The sequence below is a fragment of the Phalacrocorax aristotelis genome, chromosome 2, assembly GCF_949628215.1.
Source record: "Phalacrocorax aristotelis chromosome 2, bGulAri2.1, whole genome shotgun sequence".
Taxonomy (NCBI): domain Eukaryota; kingdom Metazoa; phylum Chordata; class Aves; order Suliformes; family Phalacrocoracidae; genus Phalacrocorax; species Phalacrocorax aristotelis.
In genome coordinates, this window is record NC_134277.1 from 16,595,047 (window position 1) to 16,619,896 (window position 24,850).

At 37.5% G+C, this 24,850-nt stretch overlaps 1 protein-coding gene across 2 annotated transcripts in view; it reads left to right on the forward strand.

Annotated features, from left to right (window-relative positions):
- The window catches only part of KIF5B (kinesin family member 5B), a 36,492-nt gene extending 16,061 nt beyond the window's left edge, over nt 1-20,431 (forward strand). Inside the window, exons 11-26 of one of the 2 annotated variants that reach the window (XM_075082501.1) lie at nt 1,724-1,872; nt 3,223-3,416; nt 4,206-4,274; nt 5,267-5,473; nt 7,381-7,524; nt 8,166-8,354; nt 9,204-9,321; nt 9,653-9,714; nt 9,802-9,911; nt 10,095-10,196; nt 12,376-12,436; nt 12,556-12,627; nt 12,804-12,908; nt 13,436-13,652; nt 15,463-15,595; nt 17,900-20,431. In XM_075082501.1, coding sequence (XP_074938602.1) covers nt 1,724-1,872; nt 3,223-3,416; nt 4,206-4,274; nt 5,267-5,473; nt 7,381-7,524; nt 8,166-8,354; nt 9,204-9,321; nt 9,653-9,714; nt 9,802-9,911; nt 10,095-10,196; nt 12,376-12,436; nt 12,556-12,627; nt 12,804-12,908; nt 13,436-13,652; nt 15,463-15,595; nt 17,900-17,906 — 1,939 coding nt within the window. In that variant the 3' untranslated portion in view covers nt 17,907-20,431. Of the gene's footprint in view, nt 1-1,723; nt 1,873-3,222; nt 3,417-4,205; nt 4,275-5,266; nt 5,474-7,380; nt 7,525-8,165; nt 8,355-9,203; nt 9,322-9,652; nt 9,715-9,801; nt 9,912-10,094; nt 10,197-12,375; nt 12,437-12,555; nt 12,628-12,803; nt 12,909-13,435; nt 13,653-15,462; nt 15,596-15,697; nt 15,974-17,899 lie in introns of those variants that run through there. The other variant, XM_075082500.1, reaches the window with a different exon arrangement.
- Nucleotides 20,432-24,850: the final 4,419 nt, after the last annotated feature.

Sequence of the window (24,850 nt, forward strand, 5' to 3'; positions counted from 1 at the left end):
ATTCTTTAGTGTACATGTGGCTAAGTGTTGGGATCTACCTTATCAATATAAAAGTCCCTAAACTGGGCAAGATCCTGAAGACTATATTTCCAGGAAGACAGCGTATAGTTCGGTTCAAAATGCAGTTTAATGTATAGTTTTGGAGGATATTTAATATTCCTTTTTTTTTTTTAAGTGGAAGGAGGGAGGAATGAGTTTTCCCCTATTAAGTTGAATCCTTTATGTGCTGGGAGAGCCTGTCCTCTGCCAACCTTTCTTTGACAATGTGCTGAATTAATTTTCTGGTCAGTTTCCTGTATCATTCCAGTAACGTTTGAGTTAGTACTTCTAAATTCCTGTGTAATTTGTATTTGAATTTATAAGTACCCATTTCAAATTTGGTATTTTGTTAGGCATCTCTTCTTCGCCATTCTATTAATGCTTCATCATAATATTCCAGTTCCTGCCTACTAGATTTAATAACTCCAATTACTGGAGCACACTGCAAAAGCTGTCAGCATTTCCCTTATTTAATCTGACCTTCTATGTCAGTGTACCTTTTTCATTTCAGTTCAACAAGATAGTTTTCTACTGGTCTTTTCAGAGAAGATTTTTATTATGGAAAGTAGACTAGATGACTTCAGAACTTCTTAAAAACCTGGCAGAATATGGGTAGTTAGTGGATGTGGAATAATGACTACATTCTGCAACACTGGAGTGTTTTTGGTCTCCTTTTAGAATCTAGGAGGTCCTTTCCTCTTAGTATTTCTTGAATGAGCTATTGGGAAGTGTCTTCCAGCTGTACCTCTGCAGTTTCACTGCCTCATGCTCTTGACTTCGTCAGGAGTTGAGTGTGCTTCTATCAGCTACCAACAGTTAGTCTAGTATATTAATTAAACCTTTTAGAGGTGTAAAATTTATGCAGAAACCCTCAGCTGTAGTAACTGAAGGCTAAATAAATATCATATAACTTAATGGGAAATCATGTCCCTTTTGGTAGTAATCAAGCACAATAAGATTTTGCAGAAAGATGCTTACAGGAGTCATAATATAGTGGGAAAATTTTCTAACTACCATTAAACTTATCTTATTTTCATCTTTGGGGTGGGGGGCAGTGGTATTTGGTTGTAGACTATACAGAAGAATTACTGAGGTAAGTGCAGTACAGCACTAAAGTAAAAATTATACATTAACTTCTTGAAGATACGTTAATGCATGTAGTTTCATCTCCCAAGCTAATGTGTTCAGATGAGATTTGCCTGACTGAATGTTGACAGTCAATCTGAACTTCATAGCTGGTACACCTTTTTGGTTAATGGAGATTCAGCAACTGGATTTTTTGGTTGAAATGGGTTGTTTCTTAAATACATTTGTTGGCTTACACCCTCAAAGTATTTTGCTCTCCACTCGAGGAATGTTTGCTAGGTGTGGTGAATGCTACCCTTTGTTCAAAGCCGTGCACTGTCCTGACTCAAATTCTTTCAGGTGAAAGTATGCAGCTGAGTTTTTCCAACTCAGCCAGCTTGAGATTTTTTCAGCCTTGCCAAAGTTTATTGTGTTGCTCTGTCCACTAACAGTTGCATCAATCCAACTGAAAGAATAGTAAGTTGGCAGGGAGTAGAAATAAGCTTTTGGAAGAGGTGGGAATTGTTTACACTTTCACCAGTGATTTGTAGACATTTAAGAGCCTTTAATTCTTTTCTGTTGAAAAAAAGTTTCAGAGCTGTTTGCTCTTTCTATGTAGAGCAAAGACCATTAAGAACACAGTCTGCGTCAATGTGGAACTCACTGCAGAACAATGGAAGAAAAAGTATGAGAAGGAAAAAGAGAAAAATAAGACTCTGCGTAACACCATACAGTGGCTAGAAAATGAACTCAACAGATGGCGGAATGGTGAGAAGCAATTACATTTTTGTTCTGCAAACTTTAGGCAAGATGATAGATACTGAATTAGTATTCAGGATACCAAAAATAAGAGGGAACTCTATGCAAGAGCACTATGTAGGAATATTAAAGCTAGGATAATAAGCTGACATTGAAACTTCATATTTTTTCACTATATTGCAATTGGAATGACGTCTGATGATCACATAATGACAAAAATATCTGGGCGTATATTGGTATTAGGTTCTTCAACACTTAGATTACTACAGAACTAGAGTTACGTACATCCTAAAAACTTTATTTTGGGGTAGAAAAAATGATATTAACTGTAAATGCAGAAACTGAATAAAGTTTCATCTGGTTTGGTTTTCTAATTCAAATCAAAATCACAAGATCTTATCTTAGTTTAAAACTCAACCATGTTGATAGGCAAAAACCCCACCCAAACTCCAAAACTGCTGACAGTACAGAATGTGTGCCCATCTTTTCTCTCTGAATAACTGACTTCTGTTCTATTAAGTGTCTGGCAAAATGCAAGTTAAATATGAAGCCTTAAATTCAAGAAAGGAGGAACATAGGTTGTACTTAGAGATGTAATCTGGAGTTTGGCAGCTACAGAAAATGATTTTGCAATCTTATAGATAACTGCACCACATCCTGGTGTGATTCTGAGAAAAATAGGCTCACTTAAAAGTTTAGTGGGATGTGATTTTCTGTTTCTTTTTTTTTTCCCCTTAAATCTTTTGTAGAGATGGTATGAGGCTGCACCTGAAATGTTAAGTACTGTTCTTCCAGAATATTGACACAAGATACTGGAGTGTTGGAAAGAGCCCGTACCATCCAAGGACTGCATAAAATCTTTTGTAATAAGATGCTAAGGAATTTAGCTTAGTTTACCAGAGAAGTGCCTTGATTAACGCGTGTGGTGTTTTTCCTGTGCGAAGTTAGTCAAGTGTTCTCATCAGAAAAGGCTTAATAAACATAAAAGGATAAAAGTGTAACTGGACAAATATTTTAAATTAGAAGCGAAGCAATTTAAAAGCAAATATGGCTACCTAGCAAAACAGACTGCCAAGGGAAAAGAAAGGATTTTCTGTCTTCAGGGCAAGTTAGGTGCCTTTCTAGAAGATACAGCTTGATATGAGACTTGGAGCTCATAGCAGAGTAACTGGGTGAAATAAAATGTTCTGTGGTAAGCAGGAGATAATTGAGGTGATGTGGTAATTTTTTTACCATGTAATGATGTGAACTTGATCGCTTATTAACCATGGAGAAGTCCTGCTAGTAGGGAGTATGTAATACTTAAGAAGAATTTTCATGGCTGACTGTACTAAAACTTAGTATATTCTTTCCTTTAAGGGGAGACTGTACCAGTTGATGAACAGTTTGACAAGGAGAAGGCCAACTTAGAAGCTTTTGCAGTGGACAAGGATATTACTGTTATTAATGATAAACCAGCTACTGCAATTGGAGTAACTGGCAATTTCACTGATGCTGAGAGAAGAAAATGTGAGGAAGAAATTGCCAAACTATACAAACAACTGGATGACAAGGTATGCCATTCTTATCTAATGTAAGACCTCTTGGAAATATATCTTGAACTACATTATGTAATATTGAATTTGCTAGTCTTCATTTGTTAATACAGCTTACTTAAATATCTGCTGGGGGTGCCTGCTCTAGTTCTAAAGCTCTGATTAAGAGAAATGAAAATTGCCTTATCTGGTGCTAGGTGAACATCCTTTCTTAGTTGCTCTCCCTCCTTTGCCAAAACTACTAAAAAATGTCCTGAAAACCAAAGTACCAGTACCTAGAAAACAAGATAAAAATGAAAGTTAGGAGGGAAAAGTTAAAGAGGATCTTCAACAGTATTTCTACTTTCTGGGTGTAGAACATTCCTAGCTGGTTGCTTAGAATAATAATGTAGTAGAAGAAGGAAAATAATGAGAAAGCAGGAAAATGAGTAATTTGAAGACAGCAGTTTTTTCTTTCCATGACATGCATATCTTAATTGAACGTGATTTTAAATTTAAGCAGTAGTACTACATTTGGAGAGGGGAAAAAAAATCTTAACTGTTTTTTGGAAGTTAGAACAAGTTGGAGAAGACTTGCAAAAGCATAGGTTTTAGAATTTTGTCGTTGGAGCATGGTGTCTTACACATACATGCTAGGTTAAGAGCCCAGTGAAGTAAAAAGGATTATTCTTTTACTTCGGTTGCCCTCAGCTGTGTAATTGTTAGGCATCTAACTTTTCCATATTCTGTGACATCCACTGTCTCTTAGTTTATTTTTCCTGAGTGGTATTTGTTAGTTTATTGAGCACAGTCTTACTTCAATTGCAGGATGAAGAAATTAATCAGCAGAGCCAATTAGTAGAAAAACTGAAAACACAAATGTTGGACCAGGAAGAGGTGAGTTTTGATCTCGTGTCTTTTTTCTATTTTTGTTTCTTTCCTTTAAAGAAATTTAAGACGTTCTGAACCGGTCAGGGTTTATGACCAGGGAATAGAATGGCAGCTTATTACTGTACAATACTTCTCTTTTATTCCTTATCTAAATGCTCTGCCTGTTCATTCCCCCCACTTACACTGTGCTAAAGCCTAAACTTAAACCAGTTTCCTTGAACCTTAAGTATCCGTGAAGATCGGAGGAATTGAAATATTTTATGCAAAGACATCGGCAGAGAAGGGGGAGAAGGGGGAGGAGGGAAACATAATGGCCCATAATGAAAAAGTATCTATCTGTTACTTCAGACTATACTTACTAGAATATTCAAATGGTTTGTATGCATGTGTTGCCTGTGATGTAACTTAACTAAATGGAGAAAATAAGTATTAATAATGAATTTGTTAACCTCATTTAGCCAAGATAGTAAAGAAGATAATTCAGTATAGCACAAAGATTAAAAAAATAATAATCTTTGTGTAGATGGCAAGCAGGAAATGGGGCGAGGACTCAGGAAGTTGGAGCTACTGTTTAATCTTATTTAAATAAATGCCTGTTTAGCAACTGTTCATGTTGTCTAGTTATTCTTCAGCAGCTAACAGTATTAAAATGCTGGAAGTTTAGTCCCTAGCCTGTTGACAATTTCAGACTCATGAGTAGCGTTGAGTGGCCTTTCTGAGAACTTGCAGTATCCCATGTGCATTTCTAGTTGCTGTTTATGCGTCTTGATTTGCAATCACTTCCATTTTGAAAATACTTTAAAAGCTAAAGAACTATGGATATAGATGATAAATTTAATTCTTCAGTATAGTCACTGTACCTGCCCTTGGCATCCTTATAGCATGATGCTAGACACTAAAAATGTAGAGATAAGCTATCATAGCTAAAAGCTGTAATAAGATTTTCTTCATGATTATTTGTTGTTGTAACTTTAAATAAATCTCTATCAATGTTTTAGCTTCTAGCATCGACCAGACGGGACCAAGACAACCTGCAAGCAGAGTTGAATCGCCTTCAGGCTGAAAACGATGCCTCTAAAGAGGAAGTGAAAGAGGTGCTACAAGCCCTTGAAGAATTAGCTGTCAATTATGATCAGAAGTCTCAGGAAGTAGAAGATAAGGCAAAGGAATACGAACTGCTTAGTGATGAACTCAACCAAAAATCGGTATGAAAGTGGGATAAGAAATTACTGACAGTCTTCAACATAACTTTTCTTGCCTTACCTGTATTTTTTGCTTGAAATCATTTAAACATTTTTCACAAGGAGAAAATAGGAGCTTAAGTCTAAAACTTTTAGCTTTAGCAAAGGATGATTTTCTAAAATAAGTAAGCTTCGTGACTATTGACCTTGGTAGCTCTCATCTTTTTAGTATCCACGGCATTTTACTATGTGAAGAGTATTCAGAGAAGCCCTAGATACCTGAAGTTAACACTTTCATTACATGCTGATGATCTGACTCAGTTTTGCTTGTCTTTCTGGTGCAGTTGGGATAATTCTCACTTAACAATCTGCTCCTTCCAATCTTGAAATTGCAGTGAGCATGCTATAGCTTGAAAGGAATGTGTGTTTGCATGCTGTATTCATGGCACGTAAAATATAACGTATCTTGATACTCTCAAAAAAAGGCAGTTGATTTTACCTTCTGAAAGGAGTAGTCCTGAACACTGAGGACATAGTCCAAAAGGTCGCCCTGGTTAAAATACAGATGCAGCATCAGTCCCACAGGATGAATGCCATGTGCTTCCTCACATACCTGTGTGGTTTCTGAATTGACTGACAGTTTTGGTAGCCAATTATTTGGCAGACTTCAATCAGTTTTAGACAGTTAAGATTCTACCCAGTATACTGAGTAGAATTCTAAAATTCTAAGTACCAGAAAGGATCAGCTTGTTTGCTGGTATTGCAGCAGAAAATACGACAGTGCAAGTCTCATTTTTCTCTGTTCTTGAAGATGAAAACTGAGTGGGTCTGGCTCTTCTAGTGAATGTGGCTTTCAGTTTTCAGTTAGTAAGATTTTACTAGATAGAACACTAGCTTTAAACTAGATGTTCACAAAAACATGAAACCTAGTCTTCTTAAACTCCAAGTATTCTGAGCTGAGTAATCTTTATCAATATTTTATATCACTTTAAGGTCAACTGAAAGTTAGCTCATGTCTAGTCTTTCTATTATGAGCAGCATTTAAAATTTGGTGGAATAGGCCAGCTGTATGTGTATGATTCTAAAGTGTTTTGGGGTGGTTTTCTTTGTTTGCTTTGTCTTTAATTAGTTTATAGTTAATCAAGTGATTCTAGATACTATAACTAACATCTATTGAGTGACATGAATAACTGAATCCATGAGAAAGCAGTAACTGCTCTGAAATGTAGTAAAATGAAGACATTTCAGTGTTCTCAAGTCTGTCACAGCTAACCTGTGCAGTAACCATCCTTTGGCATCACTGGCTGTAAAACTTCTGACTTTTTTTTTAAAAACTGGAGAACAAAGAGCAGACAACATATGAGTATGCAAGCTGCTGAGCTGTAACCATTACAACCACAGCAAGTCATACTAGCTGAAAAACTGCTCTAGAGTAAGTGTAGTGCTTGTGAACTCTTGGAACTGGGTGCCATTTTTTGATTTGCAAATGGGAGAGAGTGAAGAGCTCTGCAGATGAAGATTAAGTTATTTTCCTTTACAAAAATATAGTGAAAAGTGTTTGACTTGGTGTCCATGTACCTTTTTCCTATAAATGCAATCCTCTGCAATATTTAACCATGTATGACTCTGAATGCTGTTTAACAACGTTGGTGTGAATTTTATTGCAGAGTTAGAAGATTATATTTTGTGAGTTGAAGGCCTGTGTCACCAGCACTTAACATTTCTTTCAGAAGAAATACTGTCACTCTAGGACTTCTAAATCTTTACGACATGGTTTATTCACTTAGGTTGATACTAATCTGGTATTAGACATAAAAATGGCACATTTCAATAGGCAGCCACATGTTGCTGTATTTAAATACATCACATGAAACTAACACTAAAAACAAGACTACATTTTGTTTATTAAAGTGTAACTTCTTTTACTGTAGGTCACTCTGGCCAGTATAGATGCAGAGCTTCAGAAACTTAAAGAAATGACCAACCATCAGAAGAAACGAGCGACGGAGATGATGGCCTCCTTACTAAAAGATCTTGCAGAGATAGGAATTGCGGTAGGAAATAATGATGTCAAGGTAAGAATTAGTCAGGGCAATTTTAATGCCATGTATTATGCACATACGTTGTGGATAAGTAGGGTCAATTTTCTTAGTATAATAAAAATAACCATCATAGGAAGCCTCACGTATATTAATAATTTGGGCATAAGCTTATCCCTTGCTTATGGTGTGACTTATCGAGTCCCAAACAGAATTTGATTATGCAAAGACAAGGAAGAGCGGGTATGATTTTTTTTTTTTTCTGAAGTAGTGCTTTCATTTATACTGTTAAACTGCCATATGGAATGGTCATAATCAACAGCATCATCTTGGAAATCTAATGCTGACCTACAGTGGTAGTCAAGATGTTAATCATTAAAAATGGAATGAGGAAGTGAAATAAAGAATGAATTTAGAAGATCACTGTAGGACAAGCACATAAGCAGTCGTAGAAGTCTATAGTGAACTCTGTTTCCATCTTCAAGTGACTCATTACTGTGGTGCAAACTTCTAAATAATCAATCAGAAGACTTAAAAGTTACGTTTTGGTGTGTTAATGCTCTGCTTATCAGTCAAGGTGGGGGATGTGTTCTGGGCACTAAGTTGCTCCAGCTCATCTTTAATTCAGTTTCATTATCTGAGGTTTCTAAATGTGTCATTCATTCCACACTTTTCAGCAGCCTGAGGGAACTGGCATGATAGATGAAGAATTCACAGTTGCAAGACTGTACATTAGTAAAATGAAGTCAGAAGTAAAGACAATGGTGAAACGTTGCAAACAGTTAGAAGGCACGCAAGCAGAAAGCAATAAGAAAATGGAAGAAAACGAGAAGGAGTTGGCTGCCTGCCAGCTCCGTATATCACAGGTAAATGTTTCTGTACACTATACTCCTTAAGTGTTCTTTTGAATTCATTAATCTGCTGGGGGAAAAAAGAAGCAGCAATTTCTTCTTGACACCTAACAGTGCATTGTGATTGAACAGCCACAAGACTCAGCTTTATCCTCAATACTCTCTTCAGTTTGGATGCTTCTGAGTAATTGTGTGACAGGATGTCAGAATTTCTGCAATATATTTGTAGCCTGATAATGCTTTTGTAGCATTTGTATTAAATACGGGGGTCCGTATGTGCTCCATCATAGGATCCATTACAAATACAAGTCTTAGGGAAGCAGTGGCTAGCGAGCACTCTGCCTACTAATGCAGCAAGTTGGAAGTGGGAAGGGTAGCAGTAGCACAGTAAGATTACAGTAGGATTGCATAGCTTGTTAAATTTACATCTAATGTGAGAAAGGCCATTTTTAATGTGATTGTTAGAAAAGATCATTAATATGGCTTCTAAAAGCTCTGAAAATCGTGATCTACATAATTTTTTGATATTTTGTTTTACATACAGATCGTCATCTTTTTTTCTATTGGGACATGCGTATTTCAGTGCAGTCTTCTAAATACAGTGGGACTCTCTTGCTTCTGATACTATTTAACATTCAAAACATCTCCTAGCCAAAAAACGTATTTCATTCCAATCCAGAATAAAGACACTATCTTACAGGCTACATTGAAGATCTACCTGAGTAGTCATATTCTTCTTCGAGTTTAGTTGGCACCATTTTTGTTTTGACATCAGGTTTTGTTTAAAAATAAGTGTAACTGTTTATGCAGACGTAGTTCTGTGATACCTAGTTCCAAAGTAAATGAATCTTTCCATTCTACAAGCATGAAGCCAAGATCAAGTCATTGACTGAATATCTTCAGAATGTGGAACAGAAGAAAAGGCAGCTGGAAGAGTCTGTGGATTCCCTTAATGAAGAACTAGTTCAACTCCGAGCACAGGGTAGGAATTGCTTCCTACACCCCACCCACCACCTACAACATTTTAAGTGTATAGTGATAAATAGGAAATTGTTCTGTTCTATTTAGATTGAAGGGCAGAGCTATAGAATGGCTTTTTACTACAAGTAGAATTAGTCAATGTGAAAGCATGTTTGCTGTTTGAAAGAACTCCTATGGATAGGGTTAAATTACAGATGTTACGGATTTAATACATCTTTTTGGTGAAAGGGGTCTTTTTTCCAAATTTTCAGGTGTTGGGGAGGGAAGGGGGAATTAAGTCTTCTCTGTGATCACCTAATTACCTGGCTGAAATGTGGTCTTTTCCCTACTAGAAAAAGTCCATGAGATGGAGAAAGAGCACTTAAATAAGGTCCAAACTGCAAATGAAGTCAAGGTAAGTTAATTTCATTGTTTTTAAAAAGAACAAAGTGAAGTATGGCAACTTCTTAAATCATATGATACATATTGTTTTTTCTAATAGCAAGCTGTGGAACAGCAAATTCAGAGTCATCGTGAGACGCATCAGAAACAAATCAGTAGCCTAAGAGATGAAGTTGAGGCAAAGGAGAAACTTATCACTGAACTTCAAGAGTAAGTAATTGCCATTATTTTATTGGTGCCAAATGTCTCTGGACTGTGTGAGTACAGAAGCACTGTATGGTGGGAAGGAAGTGCCAAGAGTTTCCTCAAGTAGTGATTTTCTAACTTGTATTTCTTTACTGAATGTCATGTCTGAGAGGTTCAGGTGATGTAACATTTACTTTCTGTGTTCAGCCAAAACCAGAAGATGATGCTTGAACAGGAACGTCTTAGAGTTGAGCATGAGAAGTTGAAAGCAACCGATCAGGAAAAAAGTAGAAAACTGCATGAACTTACGTAAGTGATAATCAAGCATAAAGCAAATGCGTGTGTGTGGGACACTTACATTTTAAAAACTAGTGACCTAATATGATGAAGTGGCTCTCACTGTATTATATGCTTATTAAAGAGAGGGGCTCCAGAGCCTCCTTGAACTTAACTTTTTAAAAAACCTTTGCACTGCCTTAATATTTAAAATTGGAATTAAATGGTGAAAGATATGAGGGCCACAACTTCTTATTTGTTAATACACTATAGGTTGCATTAATTAACTCCTCAAATGTCTCAATTTGTAGCTAAGTATTGCATCCTTTAAGACTGGAAGAGGCTTGTAAGAGTTCCCTTACCTTTTTTGTTTTTGTTTTGTTCTTGTGTTCCCTTACTCCTTTTTTGGTTCTTGTGTGATTTGTGGTTCTAACTGGCTTACTCTTGAGATTAAACAGCTGCATAGTTCACTGAGTAACTAAATACAGTGTATAAGTGAATTAGACTGAAAAGTTAATGCAAAAATTAGAATTGAAATCTGCTTGCAGGTAAGTATCCAAGGGTCAAGCTGAAAAACAGTTCTCAGCTTCCAAAGCTGTGACCATAAGATCCTGGAAATGTTTCTAGAGTATCAGTAGCGACCTCTTTCTGACATATGTGAATTCGTCTTTACAGAAGTTAAACTACATTAGACTTAAAACTTTTTCAAAAATGCATGCTTTTTGGCATGTTTAAAAACATGCAGTGGCTTTCAGGTTTTTATAATAGAATTTGAAATAATCAGAGGGTCCTGATTGGTCTGTACTGGTAACCAATAACCAACACTTTTTTCTTTTTAGCCTTATTGTGAAATACAGTTTTAACTGACTTTTATATTAGGTTTACTTACTAAAATTTAAACAGTACTCTTGTCTTGTTAATCCATCTTATTCCGATTTATTTATATGCCACAATATTACAAAAATTACATTAAAATAGGTTTTCTTGTTTTGTAAGATTTTATGTATGTACTGCGTTATTGCTCCTTATTTCACTTTACAGGCTAAGCTATATATAGCATTGATCCCTTAAAGGTACCTGCTATATTAGAAACTTTCCTCTTCAGAAAACTTGCAAAGGACCATTGAAAATGAATTTGGTATTCTGTGTCCTCCCCCAGCCTTTTTGAATCCAGTTATTTTCAATTTTATCGCATAAATGTGCATGGCAAATGACAGGCCAGAAACAATGAAGACAAAATTAATAAAGTAAGAATTGCTTAGAGTTGTATAAGATGTCTAGAAGTACTTTTCCAGTGAGGTCTGGAAAATGGATAGGATGCTGAGATATTCTTTAAAATATTGTATTACCTCAAATGTTTAATCATTTAGCTGTGAACTAGTAGTGGAACTGGCCAAGTGAGAAGCAATTTCAAGAGGAAAAGAAACTTTTTGGCTACTTAATAGGAACACTTCATTTTCAAGCAGTCCCTGGCTTTCCTATTCCAACCTCAAGTCATAAAAAGAAAAGTCCAAGTCCGTTTCCTGTATCATGTCGTCATAGTAGTTGCATTGCCTTATAATTCTGAGAGAAATAATATTAGCAGTGCAGTAAATGCTTTAACATTAAATAGAAAGACACAAGCTCTGTAAAGTGATAATTACTAGGTTATATTCCTGTAAACTGAAGTTGTTGTTTATGATGCTAGCTTTGACAAATGTATTGGGGGTGAGGTGGTAGAAAAAAACGAAGAAAAAATCCTTAATCTGTCATGTGTACTTGTCACCTCAGCTAGTCAGAGCTAAGAACATTCATAGGGTAAGATTTTCCCAAGTATTCATCCTGAACCTGACTGAGAGCCTTTCTTTAGGGACATGGTTTAGTGGTGGACCTAGGTTAACGGTTGGACTTGACGATCTTAAAGGTCTTTCCCATCCTAAACAATTCTATGATTCCATTCTAGAAACTTAAGATCTATGTTTCTGAATGTATTTATCTGGATTCCTTCAATATTAAAAGTAGTTCCCTCTTTTCCCGCTGCAACTCCCCCACTACCACCCAACCATATATGGATTGCTGAGTGTGGTGTCACCTTTGGTTACATCCTTAATTGAGGACTTAAGTGAGAAATATTTTTCATTTGTACCATATAGTGTTTATCACTCTAGTCTCCTAAAACAATAACATTTCCAGTTTTGCTCAGATGCTTCAGGATGAGTTTGTTCTCTTTTAGGGTTATGCAGGACAGACGGGAACAAGCGAGGCAAGATTTAAAGGGTTTGGAAGAGACTGTGGTAAGATAGTCAGAATACGTTCCAAAGCAAATGTCAATACTTGCTTCCCCTCCCTTCTTCAGAGTTGGTGTTTTTTCCTAAATTTTCTTTAGTTTTTAATTCCTTGTCCTTAACTGTAGGCAAAAGAGCTTCAGACTCTTCACAATCTCCGGAAGCTGTTTGTTCAAGATCTGGCTACTAGAGTAAAAAAGGTAATGTGGTGCTATAGTGAAACTTGGTGTTTCTGAGAATGCTGCGTAAATCTCAGTTTAGAACTAAACTAGCAATTGATCTTTATGTGGTATAAATTTTCTGGCTTGGTCTTAATATGCAAGTTCAGATTTGTACTCAGCTTCCTCTTTCCCTCCTCATGCCTTTGTTACTGCAGAGTGCCGAGATTGACTCAGATGATACAGGAGGCAGTGCTGCACAAAAACAGAAGATTTCCTTCCTTGAGAATAATCTTGAACAGCTTACCAAGGTTCATAAGCAGGTACAAAGAGGCTTAATTTCAAGTTCTAATTAAAAGCAAACTACTTAAGATGCATTATTATACAAGTGACCGAATGCATATTGGTCATAAAGTCATAAAGCTGATCTATAATTAAATACTTCTACATCTTGAGTGTATCTCTTGATATAAAACAATAGACTAAAGTTTTCCTATAAACTAAATGAATAGCTATTTTAAGTGCATGTGGGTATGTAACATCTGCATTTAAACTGAAGAACATCCAAGTTAGTGTTTAGAGCTAGTATGTCAGTCTGGGGGATGCTTGCCTGTCTCTCTTTGACTGGAAAAGAATGTAGACTTTAAGTGCCTATGTTGGGTAGTATTTCTTCCACAGTAACTGATTTTCAAATGGCAATCTTACTGATGGAACTATTAGATTTAATAAAAGCTTAAGCAAAGGTAATATAGTAGCCCTACTGCTTTGCCTGTTCAGGGGCAGGGGGGTGTTTGGTTGGCTCTCCCCATGAAGAGAAATACCAACAAAATAATCAATTCTGTTTTTGTAGCTGGTACGTGATAATGCAGATCTTCGCTGTGAACTTCCTAAACTGGAGAAGCGACTTAGAGCTACAGCTGAAAGAGTTAAAGCTTTGGAGTCTGCACTGAAGGAAGCCAAAGAGAATGCTTCTCGTGATCGCAAACGGTATCAGCAAGAAGTAGATCGTATAAAGGAAGCTGTAAGATCCAAGAATATGGCCAGGAGAGGACATTCTGCGCAAATTGGTTAGTAAAGAATTCCTTGCCCCGTAAAGCTTTGTCTGTCTTCTGATTTACTTTTTTAATCTTTGTGCATGTATGCACCTTTCAACCCCAGTTGGAACTGCATGTGTGAATACGGTGTATTTTCTACCGTGAGTTATATTTTGGTTAATAGACTGTGTGAGTGGTGGTGTATGGTTGGCTGGGGTGGGTGCGTGTTACTTGTTTCTAAATGGGTCTCTTCCTCATAGCTGGATTTTTGTGCATGCCAGGAAAGGCTCACCAACCTAGAATTCTAGCCTGAATGTGTGTTCCATTTCCTAGAACAAAACAGTACACTAAGTTGTGAGCTTTGTCTTTGACATGATTCCATAAGAGTTTCTAAGACTAAGTAGGTATTCCAAAGTAAGGAGAGAGATTAAGCCATCACCTTAAACAGCAACAACAAAATTGTCTTGCTGTGTCTCGATCTTGTGCGAGAGGGGCAGACAGAAACCTACAACTAACATTCTAAGATCCTTTATTGCCTTTTTGGTTTTTTTGTTCCAAAACATGTAGTATTCCATAGCCTTCCCTAGGGCAAAAGGATGGAAAAACCAGAAATCACTATAGCTAGTAGTGTTCCTTACTCTGTGGTAGTAGGAACACGGTCATATTCTCTTGGTCCTCCACCTGCCATTATGCTGTAAAGTGCTGAGGGCCAAGAGGGTGTGTGACCTGACTTAACTATGCCTATTTCGTTATTGCTGTAGAAGTAGCTGTGTGCTCCAGCCATTTTGTTGTCCTGTGTCAAGACTTCAGTAATCAATACACTTCTCTTAAATGCTAACGCAACTGAGTGTTTCAGTTAAACTTTGCGCATATTCTGTGGGTCTGCAGAGAGTTGTTGCAGAAGTTAAAATTTTTTTTCTTGGTTGCTTCAAGTGGTGGCTTGAAGACAGGTGCTTTCCTGTCTTGGAGATCACTTAAGACAAGACAATAGAATTCTGTAGCAAACTTACCACAAGTATAAAGCCCCTTGTGCTTAAATGTCTAGTTGAACTAGGCATGTCTTATGGGAGGTCAGCTTCCTATAAGGCAAAAATTGAGAAGTGCTTCTCTGCAGTTGCAACGTGTAGGTACTTTATATCCACTCTTACCTGCTGAAACTTGAAATGCTTCCATCCAATATTACAGAATTTTGTAAAGTCATACTGTTGTGCGTGTCCTGTTAAGAGCTAGTGCAAAACTGATTGAAAACATAGCTTGTTTATTAAAGCTTGTGAGTTACCTGCCAAAATTACTGGTTTTGAATTCAGAAATAGAGCAAGTTTTACTTTTATATGGTGGTAAGAAGTTGATGTAGCAGTGTTACCTGTGGAGTAATCAGTGCACAGAACCACCTGCAGAGCAGAGTAACTAGTGGCTTATCAATCAAGTAGATGTGGGAAATCCAGCAGGGTATAATGATTCCTTACAGGAACATAACCCTCATGAAAATTTGTTTAGTGATGTGTCTTTGAGTTCTTCTTGCCAAGAAATAGGACTCTTACAAGGAAATACATCAGGTGGGGCAGATAATACATGTGAAGATAACTATCAAAAGCTTTGCTAGCTTGAATTCCAATAGGGATAATAAAAACAAAACCTTACCTATTTTTCAGGGCTTGTTAGAGTTGATACTAATGTGTTAAGGTCTCAGAATACCATCTCCTAAACTTGTTTTCTTATTCAAAGTGCATTCAATTTTTATTATTATATTTGGGATACTGTAAAATAAAGCATTAGTACGTTTGAATAATCAAAGGTAAAGTTGTGGTGTATATATTTGTAAGTCATGTTTCTTCTCATGCAGCTAAGCCTATCCGTCCTGGCCAGCATCCAGCAGCTTCTCCAACTCATCCAAGTGCAATTCGTGGTGGAGGTGTGTTCACTCAAAACAGCCAACCAGTTGCACTGCGTGGAGGTGGAGGACGGCAAGACAAAGTGTAAGTTGGTCTTGCGGGATTTTTAAATGTGTGATTAAACCACTTCGTATTAGTTTTATTACAGTTCATTCGGTGGCATAAAATCACTACTTCTTTTTACAGAATTTTATCATTAGAGCAACAGTATACATGTACATCTGACTAATGCTGCAGCTGCTTTTGTTATAAAACTGGTATTTGTTGTAAAATGGTAGTTCTGGAGGTGTTCTGCTGGAGAGCAAAATGTGAAGACAGTCAGTTGGAGATAGTTACCAATCACAGCCAACAGCTACTGTTTGAGAAAGGAGTGGACACTGCCAATTCCTTTGGCTTACTAGTACCTTTTAAAATATGGTTTTCTTCAGAAAACATTAGTGATGAAATAAAAAATTACCCTTTTCTTAGGTGTTGTTTATTTTCTGTTCTTACTACAATTGCACACTGCTTCATGTGTAAGTAATTTGGAAGTATTTAACAGAAAAAGTCATGTCTTCGTCTGGTAAATTTAAAATGTTAGCCTATTTAAAATACAGTTACAGTAATTACTATGTGCACTTATTTGAAAATGTCTCTAATCTCCTAAGGAATTATACATAGTGTGGTACTTAATATGTATGTTAAGTTGCTCACAGAATCATGTCTCTTGTTAATTAATATCTGCTCTATAGTTGGTCTGTTGGTTGCCTAACAGTAATGCTTTGCTGCCTTCTCTGTCATCATCTTCACTTTTGAGTATTCATATAAATGTCTTCTAGGTGTTCCCTTAGTTGAGGTTATCTACATATTCAGTTTGAAAGTACTCCTAAAATTACTGTGTGGTGCTTCTCTTTTGAAGGGCTCCAGAGCAGCTGATGTTGACCTTGTTTCCGTTTGTTTTTATTAGCTGACTGACTTTTCAAAGCTTTCTCTCCAATTTAGAGGAAATCAGACTGTAGTACTACTTAGGGTACCTGGTTGTGTTCAGTAGTGTCTCTTGGTAAATAAGAAGTTGAAGTGATACGTACTTTAACCTTGAATAACACTTACCTTGAATGACCAGGGAGCTGGCAATTAATGGATTCTTGATTATGTTGATATGGTGAAATTAATCTTCATATAGATTGCCTTTGTAATCCAAGCAGCTATCTCAGATGTCCAATGTAGAGACATTTCAAGGTATGATTGACCCCATTTATTTAGCAACAGTTTTTGCACATGCTCTGATGTTGCCTAGAATTCAAACTGAAGAGACCCTATTTAGTCTCATACTTCTTCAAGAGTACTTATAATAGTTGATGTAATCAGCAATAACTAACTAAACTTTGAGCTTGCATTTTGCTTTGGAGAAGAGCTTTCACTGTTGGTCCCCAGGGAATTTAAATAGATGTAGCACTTTCACTTCTGGACTGTTTGTAGATAAATCATGAAGGAGTGGAAAAGAGCTAATTATTGGCTAGAACCCCTTTTTAACAAACGAACCAGAAAACTCCCACGTAAATGCTCACAGAATCCCTTAAGCAGTTGTAAGGATTTCATATAATACTTCTAATGTCAGCATGTTGTCTGTTGCTGTAGAACCAAGCAGAGTTTATCACTTAGGCAGGAGAGTGGTTGTAACTTACTCCAACTTTCCTATCTTGTTTTTGGAAGAACCTGTCCCTTATGGAGGTAAAGGAACAAAACTTTCTGGAACTTTATTTTACTATTTAATATTAATTTGTTCTGAGCTTGTGAATACTGAGGTAGCCAGTATCATTTTTCTCTGTAGTAATCTCTGTTATGTGTCTGGTATGGTAGGAACATGACGTACTATTTTACATTTGGAGACCACCATTTAACAATTATTGTGGAAACATTAAAGAAATACAGATGGTAAATTGTTATTTCCATGTGCAAATCAAACATTGTTAGGATGATTAGTGCCAAATGATCACTTCATTCCCATTTCGTCTTCCCAAAACAACGAAGTCAAAACTTTGCATCAGCTGGTAGGTGGTATCTAGACAGTTCTCACTGGCCTAGAAAAGTAGCAACAGTCATGGGAAATGGAGCTGGGCTATAGTTTGTGTTTGTAATGTTTACTCCATTAAGGCAATCAAGAGTAGATCCCCATTCAGTTTATCATGCTGTAAATTTGTTCGTAACAGGCAGCATTGCTTAAATGCTTTGCATTGTGTAATTTCTTATTCTAAAGCAGATGTTTTATTAGCACTTACCTGAGTGGTCTAAGAATTGGGCTCTTAAAGGCTATGTAAATAGTGAATATGGTCGATGTAAATGTAAATAACTTGGCTTTTTTTGGTTTTGAGGTATAAGCAATTAACCCTTTTTTTTCCTCATTTGCAGCTGCTGAAAAGGAGGATTGGATATCGTGTAGAGGGAGTCATTCCATGACAATAATCTCTCCCTTTGGGGACTGTAGGATTATTTTTTGAAAAATGTATAAATTATACCTGGCCTGTACAGCTCTTCCCCCTTCTACAAATTCTGCTAACTGATTCCCAAAAAAAACTAGAGTGCAATTTTGGCGTCTTGAAAAATGACATGTTACTTAAAGTGTAGCTCAGCTCTGCTCATTACACAGTTTGTCTTTCATGTCTTAAATTTAGCCTGCACTGTGCCAAGCTGAATGTACGTTGAAAAAAAAAAAATCTTAGTTCAAATTTCCTGGCTTAATTTGTGTATATCTTATTGTCTTAGGGAATGTGCAACAGTGTTCAAGTAGACTTTCATTTTTATCACTTCACATAACACTATATGTCCCACTGAATTAGAACAGCACTCTACATTGCAGTTTTCTTCTGGAATGCCACAGAGAGCATTGCAACTAAATTTATTTGTACAGTGTAAGAATACTGAAGTGTGCTTATGACAACTGCCATAAGGCACTGTGATTGCTATGCCACAGAACTCGAGTTCAATATGAACAAGGCTGTTTGTTATCTGATTAAATGCCCGTTTATCGGGTAATTTAGAATTAAATATTGTACAGTAATAAGAGTAAACCTAAGTTTACAGAAAAGACTTTGGCAATGGATTATCCCATCTGTCCTGTTCTTGATTCTACACACAGTACAGTCTGGTGGAGTGAAAACATTCTGCTTCATTCTGATGAGCCTGTCTATCCATTTGTCTGTATCTGTGACAGCTCACTTCTGCTACTTTATAATAGTGAAATGAGCACAATCTAAAATGTAACTTGATATTCCACTACATATGCAGTACTGGAATTTCTGGCTAAATGTTTAACTTTCAATTAAAAAAAAATTCAGCAACTGGCCAATGAATTCAGATACACTAATAAAGGACACACCTTTTTAAAACCAATGTAGCTGGAAATCCCAGAGACATGTTTAAAAAAAAAAAAAGTGCTACCCTGAATTGTATTTGTAATCTGTTTGTAAGTAGGTATATGAAATGTCCAAAGTAGTAGTCTTGAATATTTTTCTTCTCTTTGCAATAAAGTCCTGTAAAGTGGCTAACAAAATGAAACGGGTTTTTTGGTTTTGTTTTTGAGCTCCGATACTCCCACTGAGCTGAATCTAGGTTTTAAAATTTTATAGTATAACTTGCTTAACTTACAGGGTTTAGCCACTATAATTTTTAGAACAGCCACCTTCTGGATAGAAATCAGTTACCAGGTCTTTGGGAAAGAAGGACCTTATTATTACTGAAAGAATTCAGTTAGCTTGGTACCACTTTGTGTGCTGGCTTGAATTTTTTGCTGGGTATTCCTCAGTTATTGTGGAAACAGTGGAGACTCTACGACTGTTCAGACAGCAAATCACTTTCAACTTTTATATTATAAATAGGCAAAATATTTATATTAGGATGGCGTATAGTCAGATTTTAGACCTTGAACCACTTTTTTCTACATCTGCAGTAGTCTGAATTTTTAATAGTTTGATGTTTAAAGGTTGAGTGTATCAGTCAAATCTCACTATTTGGAGTTTTCAGCCTTTAAAACTGTTTTGTTCATTAAGGCTGCCAAACACTCCAAACTTGCAGTTGTTTTAGAGCACGATTAAAGGCAGCACACTGAGGAGAGAAAAATAAAACAGCGCTATTTTGAATGAACTTTCTCATAATAGAAACAGCACTGTCTGTTAACTTTCTCAGTGTTAACTACAGGTTTTCAGACCTTCATTTGTTAATATGCAATCATAAAAACAAAAAAACCCCACCCTTTCTTTAAAGTACATTCAAATGAAGCAGGATTTTTTTCTCATGCCTGTGAATGGGGGTTTCATTCCTGTAGGGAATTATCATGGGTTTTGGTGCTGAAAACTGCTATGTTTAAAAGAACATAAATTAAATGGTAACTAGCCTGTAGCTCAGTGTACGTCGCCTTTTTATATTTAAACTTTTTTAATTTTAAACCTTTTATGAAGTTTACCAAGAGCTGCCTCTTAAAATGTAAAAAATTAAAAAAAAAAAAATACCCCAACCTTTTTGTTTTCTGGTTTGGCTGTCGTAGGTCAGCCAGACAGGACAGTTACTGTTTTTTGTAAATGAAAATACTCAGTCTATACGGGGAATGTTCAACACTGCTGTTTCAACTTGCAGTCTTTGAATGGTTCTTATTTTTATGTTCCTCTAGATCATATTTTTTAAAAGATGGTTTAGGATAGGAACTTGGTGAAATAATATTTATTTCTGGTGAACTAAATTATTTACATAATTTAAATGCTGACTCACTGTTGTGTGTAACTCTAAATTTGACATGAGAGGACAAGTCTACCTGTGGAATATGATTTAACTTCCGTACACTTAAGATGCATTAAAACATTTGGTTTGGGGAAGACGCCATATAGTTTTAACTTACCTGCATGCTGTAAATGTATTTGTGTTTAAATAAAGAGAAGAAAAATCTTTGAACTTTGTGCATTTATTCAGTCTCTAGACCTGTTTCTTAAATTGTCTCCATATATTTTTTTTTCACTTGAGAGGTTTCATGACCAGTAATCTCTGTAAATTGCGATGTCTCTAACCTCTTATTCCAGTGCTTGTTAATACAAGTAAGCTATCCCACACACAAATTAATATTTAAGTCTTAGTCTTCAAAAGACTGTTCATGATGGAAAAAAAACCACACTAAAACAAAAAACTTCCAAACCAAACCAATCAAAACAACAAAAAAACCCCAACAGTTGATGCACGTGGAAATGTTCAGAAATTGATGACAGCTATGATATATGAGAACTTGAGTCCCTTCAATGTGGGATTACTTTGACCTCTCCTAAAGGCATATACTCTTGTGTAGTTCATAAATATGCCAACTTAATATCCAGTTTTATGGCTTCTCTTGGTTGTGTATGTTTTGTTTGTAAACACCAACTTCTACCCTGTCTTGGATACAATAAGTGACATACTTGAAAGAATTCTCCCTTGGTATAGGGTGTAGATGTGAGTGTTCTTTCTCTCAAAGGAGAGATTGCCTTTTTCTTTTTGCTCAGAGCAGCTGTGGTGTTTCCAGTGCACTGATCTCTGTCATAGTATTCAGCTGCTTTTTGAAAACAGACCTGAAAAACAAACCCAACCCTTCTCTCCTTAAGCTATGCCTACATGCAGTTATTTCTTAGCTGTCATCGGGAGTTATTGCTATGTCCTGTTCATCAAGGAGTTTTTTTATTATTTTTTTAAATGGTTGCATTCTAGAGTAAGTTGAAGCCAGGTTAGTGACAACTATACTTTCTTCTTTCCTTGAGCAGAACGAAATTTAAGAACTAGAGGAAATTGCCTTAATTCAGGCCCACTGGTAATCAAGGAACCAGAGACGCACTTGCATTCCACAATTGTTCTTTAAAATGAAACTTTGAAATGAAACAGCATAGAAGCTGATCAAGGGTCTTGGCACATGATGTGCATTTGATTTAGTTCCTGAGCAACTTAAGTCTTTAAAATTAGACTTTAAAATGTCTGCATTTTATCTGTTTTGGGATGCACAAAGCAATGGGATGACTGTTTGCAGCGGTTCAGCCTGCAGGTCACAGATTCTGAAAACTACCGATTCATCTGTAGCACCTGATGCCTACTGTATTTTCAGCTTGAGATGTAACTACTTATGCTTTATGTACTTCTGGTTAGCCAGTGAAGGAGGGAAGTGAAATGGAGATCTTCTGTTCTGCCAGTCTGACAGAACAAACGGTTGGTTCAGTCCAGACCAAGAGCTCATCAAGCTAAACCTGCCTCCAGAGGTGCCAGATTTATGGGTTGCCCAGAAAACCAGTCAAACATGATGACTCCTTTTAATAGCCTTCTCTAGATGAGAGAAGTCTCACTTCAGGGGCTTTCCTGAGTATGGTGTGAGTTGCCTGTGTGGTGATGCTCAAAGGTATCCTTGTATCTGCATGCTTGGACAGTGTTTGGAATCCATGGAAACCTGTCTTGGTTTCAGTTGGAAATGAATTCCCATGAGCTACCACTTCCTTCATGAACCTCTCTCTCGTTGTTTGAACTTGGCTTCTGCTGATTTGGTGACCCCCTTGTTCTTGTTTCAGAGGGATTAATCCCTTTCCAACACTCCTGTGCCACCTGGACTTCTGTAGACCCCTCTCTTTCTCAAGACTCACGTTCCTTTCCTAGTAATCTGTAACAGTTGATTCTGCTTTTTCTAAGTACTATTGAACTGATGTTTTTTATGGAGCAATCTAGTTACGAGGCTGCAATCACCTGGATAATTTTCTCAGACAAAAGATTTAGCTAAATTTATAGAGCTTTCATATATAAATATATATTTTAAAAAGCATAAAGGAGGTTTGCCGGTACAGTGATGTAAAAGATCTCAGGAGGAAGAAATTGCATTTGCAAAACTGCTCAATAATGAGCTAATCTGATACACTATGAAATATTTTATAGTATCCTATTAATGGAAGATGGCTCAGTCACACCAGTGAAGTGCTCGCATTTGAATGGATCTGTGTCTCTACTAGGGGATGACCAACTCAAACCCTTTTAATTGCAGACAAGGGATGCTCAAAAAGGAAAGCTAATCTCCTTTCACTCTGAAGTTTTTATGCACAATGGCATGACCTGAAATTACTTCTGAAGTTAAGAAAAAATATTATTACATCTCTGACGAGGAAAAACAGCAGTTACCTGCACTGATAACCCACAAAATGTTAAAGAATTAATTTGTTCTCATGACTGGCTTGGGGTGGCTTCCCTCTTGAAGGAACCACGAAGTTGTAACATCAGTTTAGTAAGTATCAAAATTCATCACTACATTTAACATGTGCTATGTGCAAAACTGTCTCCGGTCACTTAAGTACATAACATAACCTTGCTAAATGACACAGAACACACATCTGGAAGGTGATTATTGAAGACTGATGGGTACATCAGACTTTTTTCCTGTGGAGTTTTGAGCTGATGAATCTTCTTGAACTCTCTACTGGGCTGTTCATCATTTTATCTTTACCCAGTGCTTGCTGGGGGGAATCACAAATGAAGCGGGACTGGGCTGGGAGAGTGATTTGAGCTGCTAACTCCTTTTAGTGTTTCATTACAAAAGTTGAAGGTGCAGAGGGCATCAGTCAGCTAGGTTATCCAGTGTAACAGGGAGGAGAGGAAGAGTCACCTGAAGAAGAAAAATGCAAAAGAAGAAAAATGCATGCAAATGAGACTATTGTAATAGACCATATTTGGCCTATTTACCTTTGAAAAGGAAAATAAGAGGCTAATGACTATAAAGGGGAAATAACAGGGTGTCATGTAGCATGGTGCGGCATATCTGCACCCCAGATACCTTTGAGGTGTACACTCCAGTAGAATACTCACTATAGGGTCTGTTGTGCTCTATGCAGTGGAGGCCTGCTGGTATTGCTGATGGTTTCATCAACTGTCTTCTACACCTAAGGAAGTGTAATGTCCCTCCAGCAAGGAGGGCAGCATAACCCACATTCTCCACATTCCTAAACCCACAAAACTGGGTGTGGAAATGGCTCGGAGGTGCCCCCAGGTCTGTGTGTCAGAGAGGTCCTTCCACAGCACATGTTGTGAGCAACGAGTACCTGTGAGCCCCTGTCCTGTTCCGAAAGTCAGCTCAAATTGTCTCCTGCAACCAGAGACGAATACACTTCACAGCTGATACCACCATATAGGAGACACCTGTGAAGCCACTTGCTGTTCCAAGTGGATGCTTGATTTGGCTTCTGTCAGCACCAGCATTAAAACTGTCTTAAAAAGTAAATTAGCTCAGCAAGGTGTAAACGTTGTGTTAATCCTGCCTGCTTATCGCCTCCATCAACAGATCTGTTCTGATCAGCCCAGAGGGTGTGATGCTGCTACCACAGGTGTTTTTACATGATCATTCAGCATCCTATTAACAAGTAGGTATTTGCAGACTATTTTGTGCTGGTCTTTTCCTGAGTGGGTGTAAATGATTCTTTAAATTCTTTTACTGCAAGAAATACCCTTCAGCAGAAACCATGACAGATCTTAGCCTGCTGCCCAGGAAAGCTCGTTTCAGCCGCAGCTTTCTGTGAGGCCTTGCTGTTTTTCGTGTCAGCTGCATGCGGCAGCCTGGTGACCCTCTGTGGGCTCTAGGTCCTGGCTGCAGTGGGGACTGCATCAAGGTGACTCCCTTCACGCTGCTGATGGAAGAGGGAAGCTCCTCTGGGAGAGGGTATCTTCTCATATGGGCTCTCAGAGCTGTGCCTTGTCTGGTTTCCACATACTGGTGGATTGTTTTGCAGAGGCAGCGCAGCTCTCGTTGCTCATGAGAGGTTAGATAGGAGTCCTGGTCCTGCCACTGCCAGTCGCAGTGCCCACCACCTTTCCCCTTGAGACTGGAGGTGTTCCCCCTGCCTGCCTTGGGACCCTGGCATGAGTGACTTGTCCATGTGCTGGGGGATGGAAGGAGCTGCCTGCTTGTCCTGGAAGGAATTTGTATTCCTGATTTTACAGGTCTCTGTTTTCTCCTCTGTGAGGCTGCGTGCCACGTAGCAGGAGAGGAGCTGAAACATAGTTCCTCAAGTGGAAAAAATGCAGGCCAGGCTGTGGAGTAATAGTTTCGAGTTTGGTGTGTGGCACTTTTTAGGTCTGAAATTCAGCTTATGGTAAAAAAACATAGAGTTCTTCCTCTGTCATTGCTGATGTCTTTCTAGCTGCTCAGGAAAGGACTGTTTTGCCAATGAGCCAAGAAGATGATGCGAAAGTGCGAGCCGTGCTCGTCACGTCACTACTTGGAGTAGTAAAACTGCCCAGCTAGGGTTGCAGTTTCAGCTATGCGTAGCTAGATACTAACAACCCAACACTAACCTACCCCTTGCAAACCCCTTCTGTGGGTGCTTTATG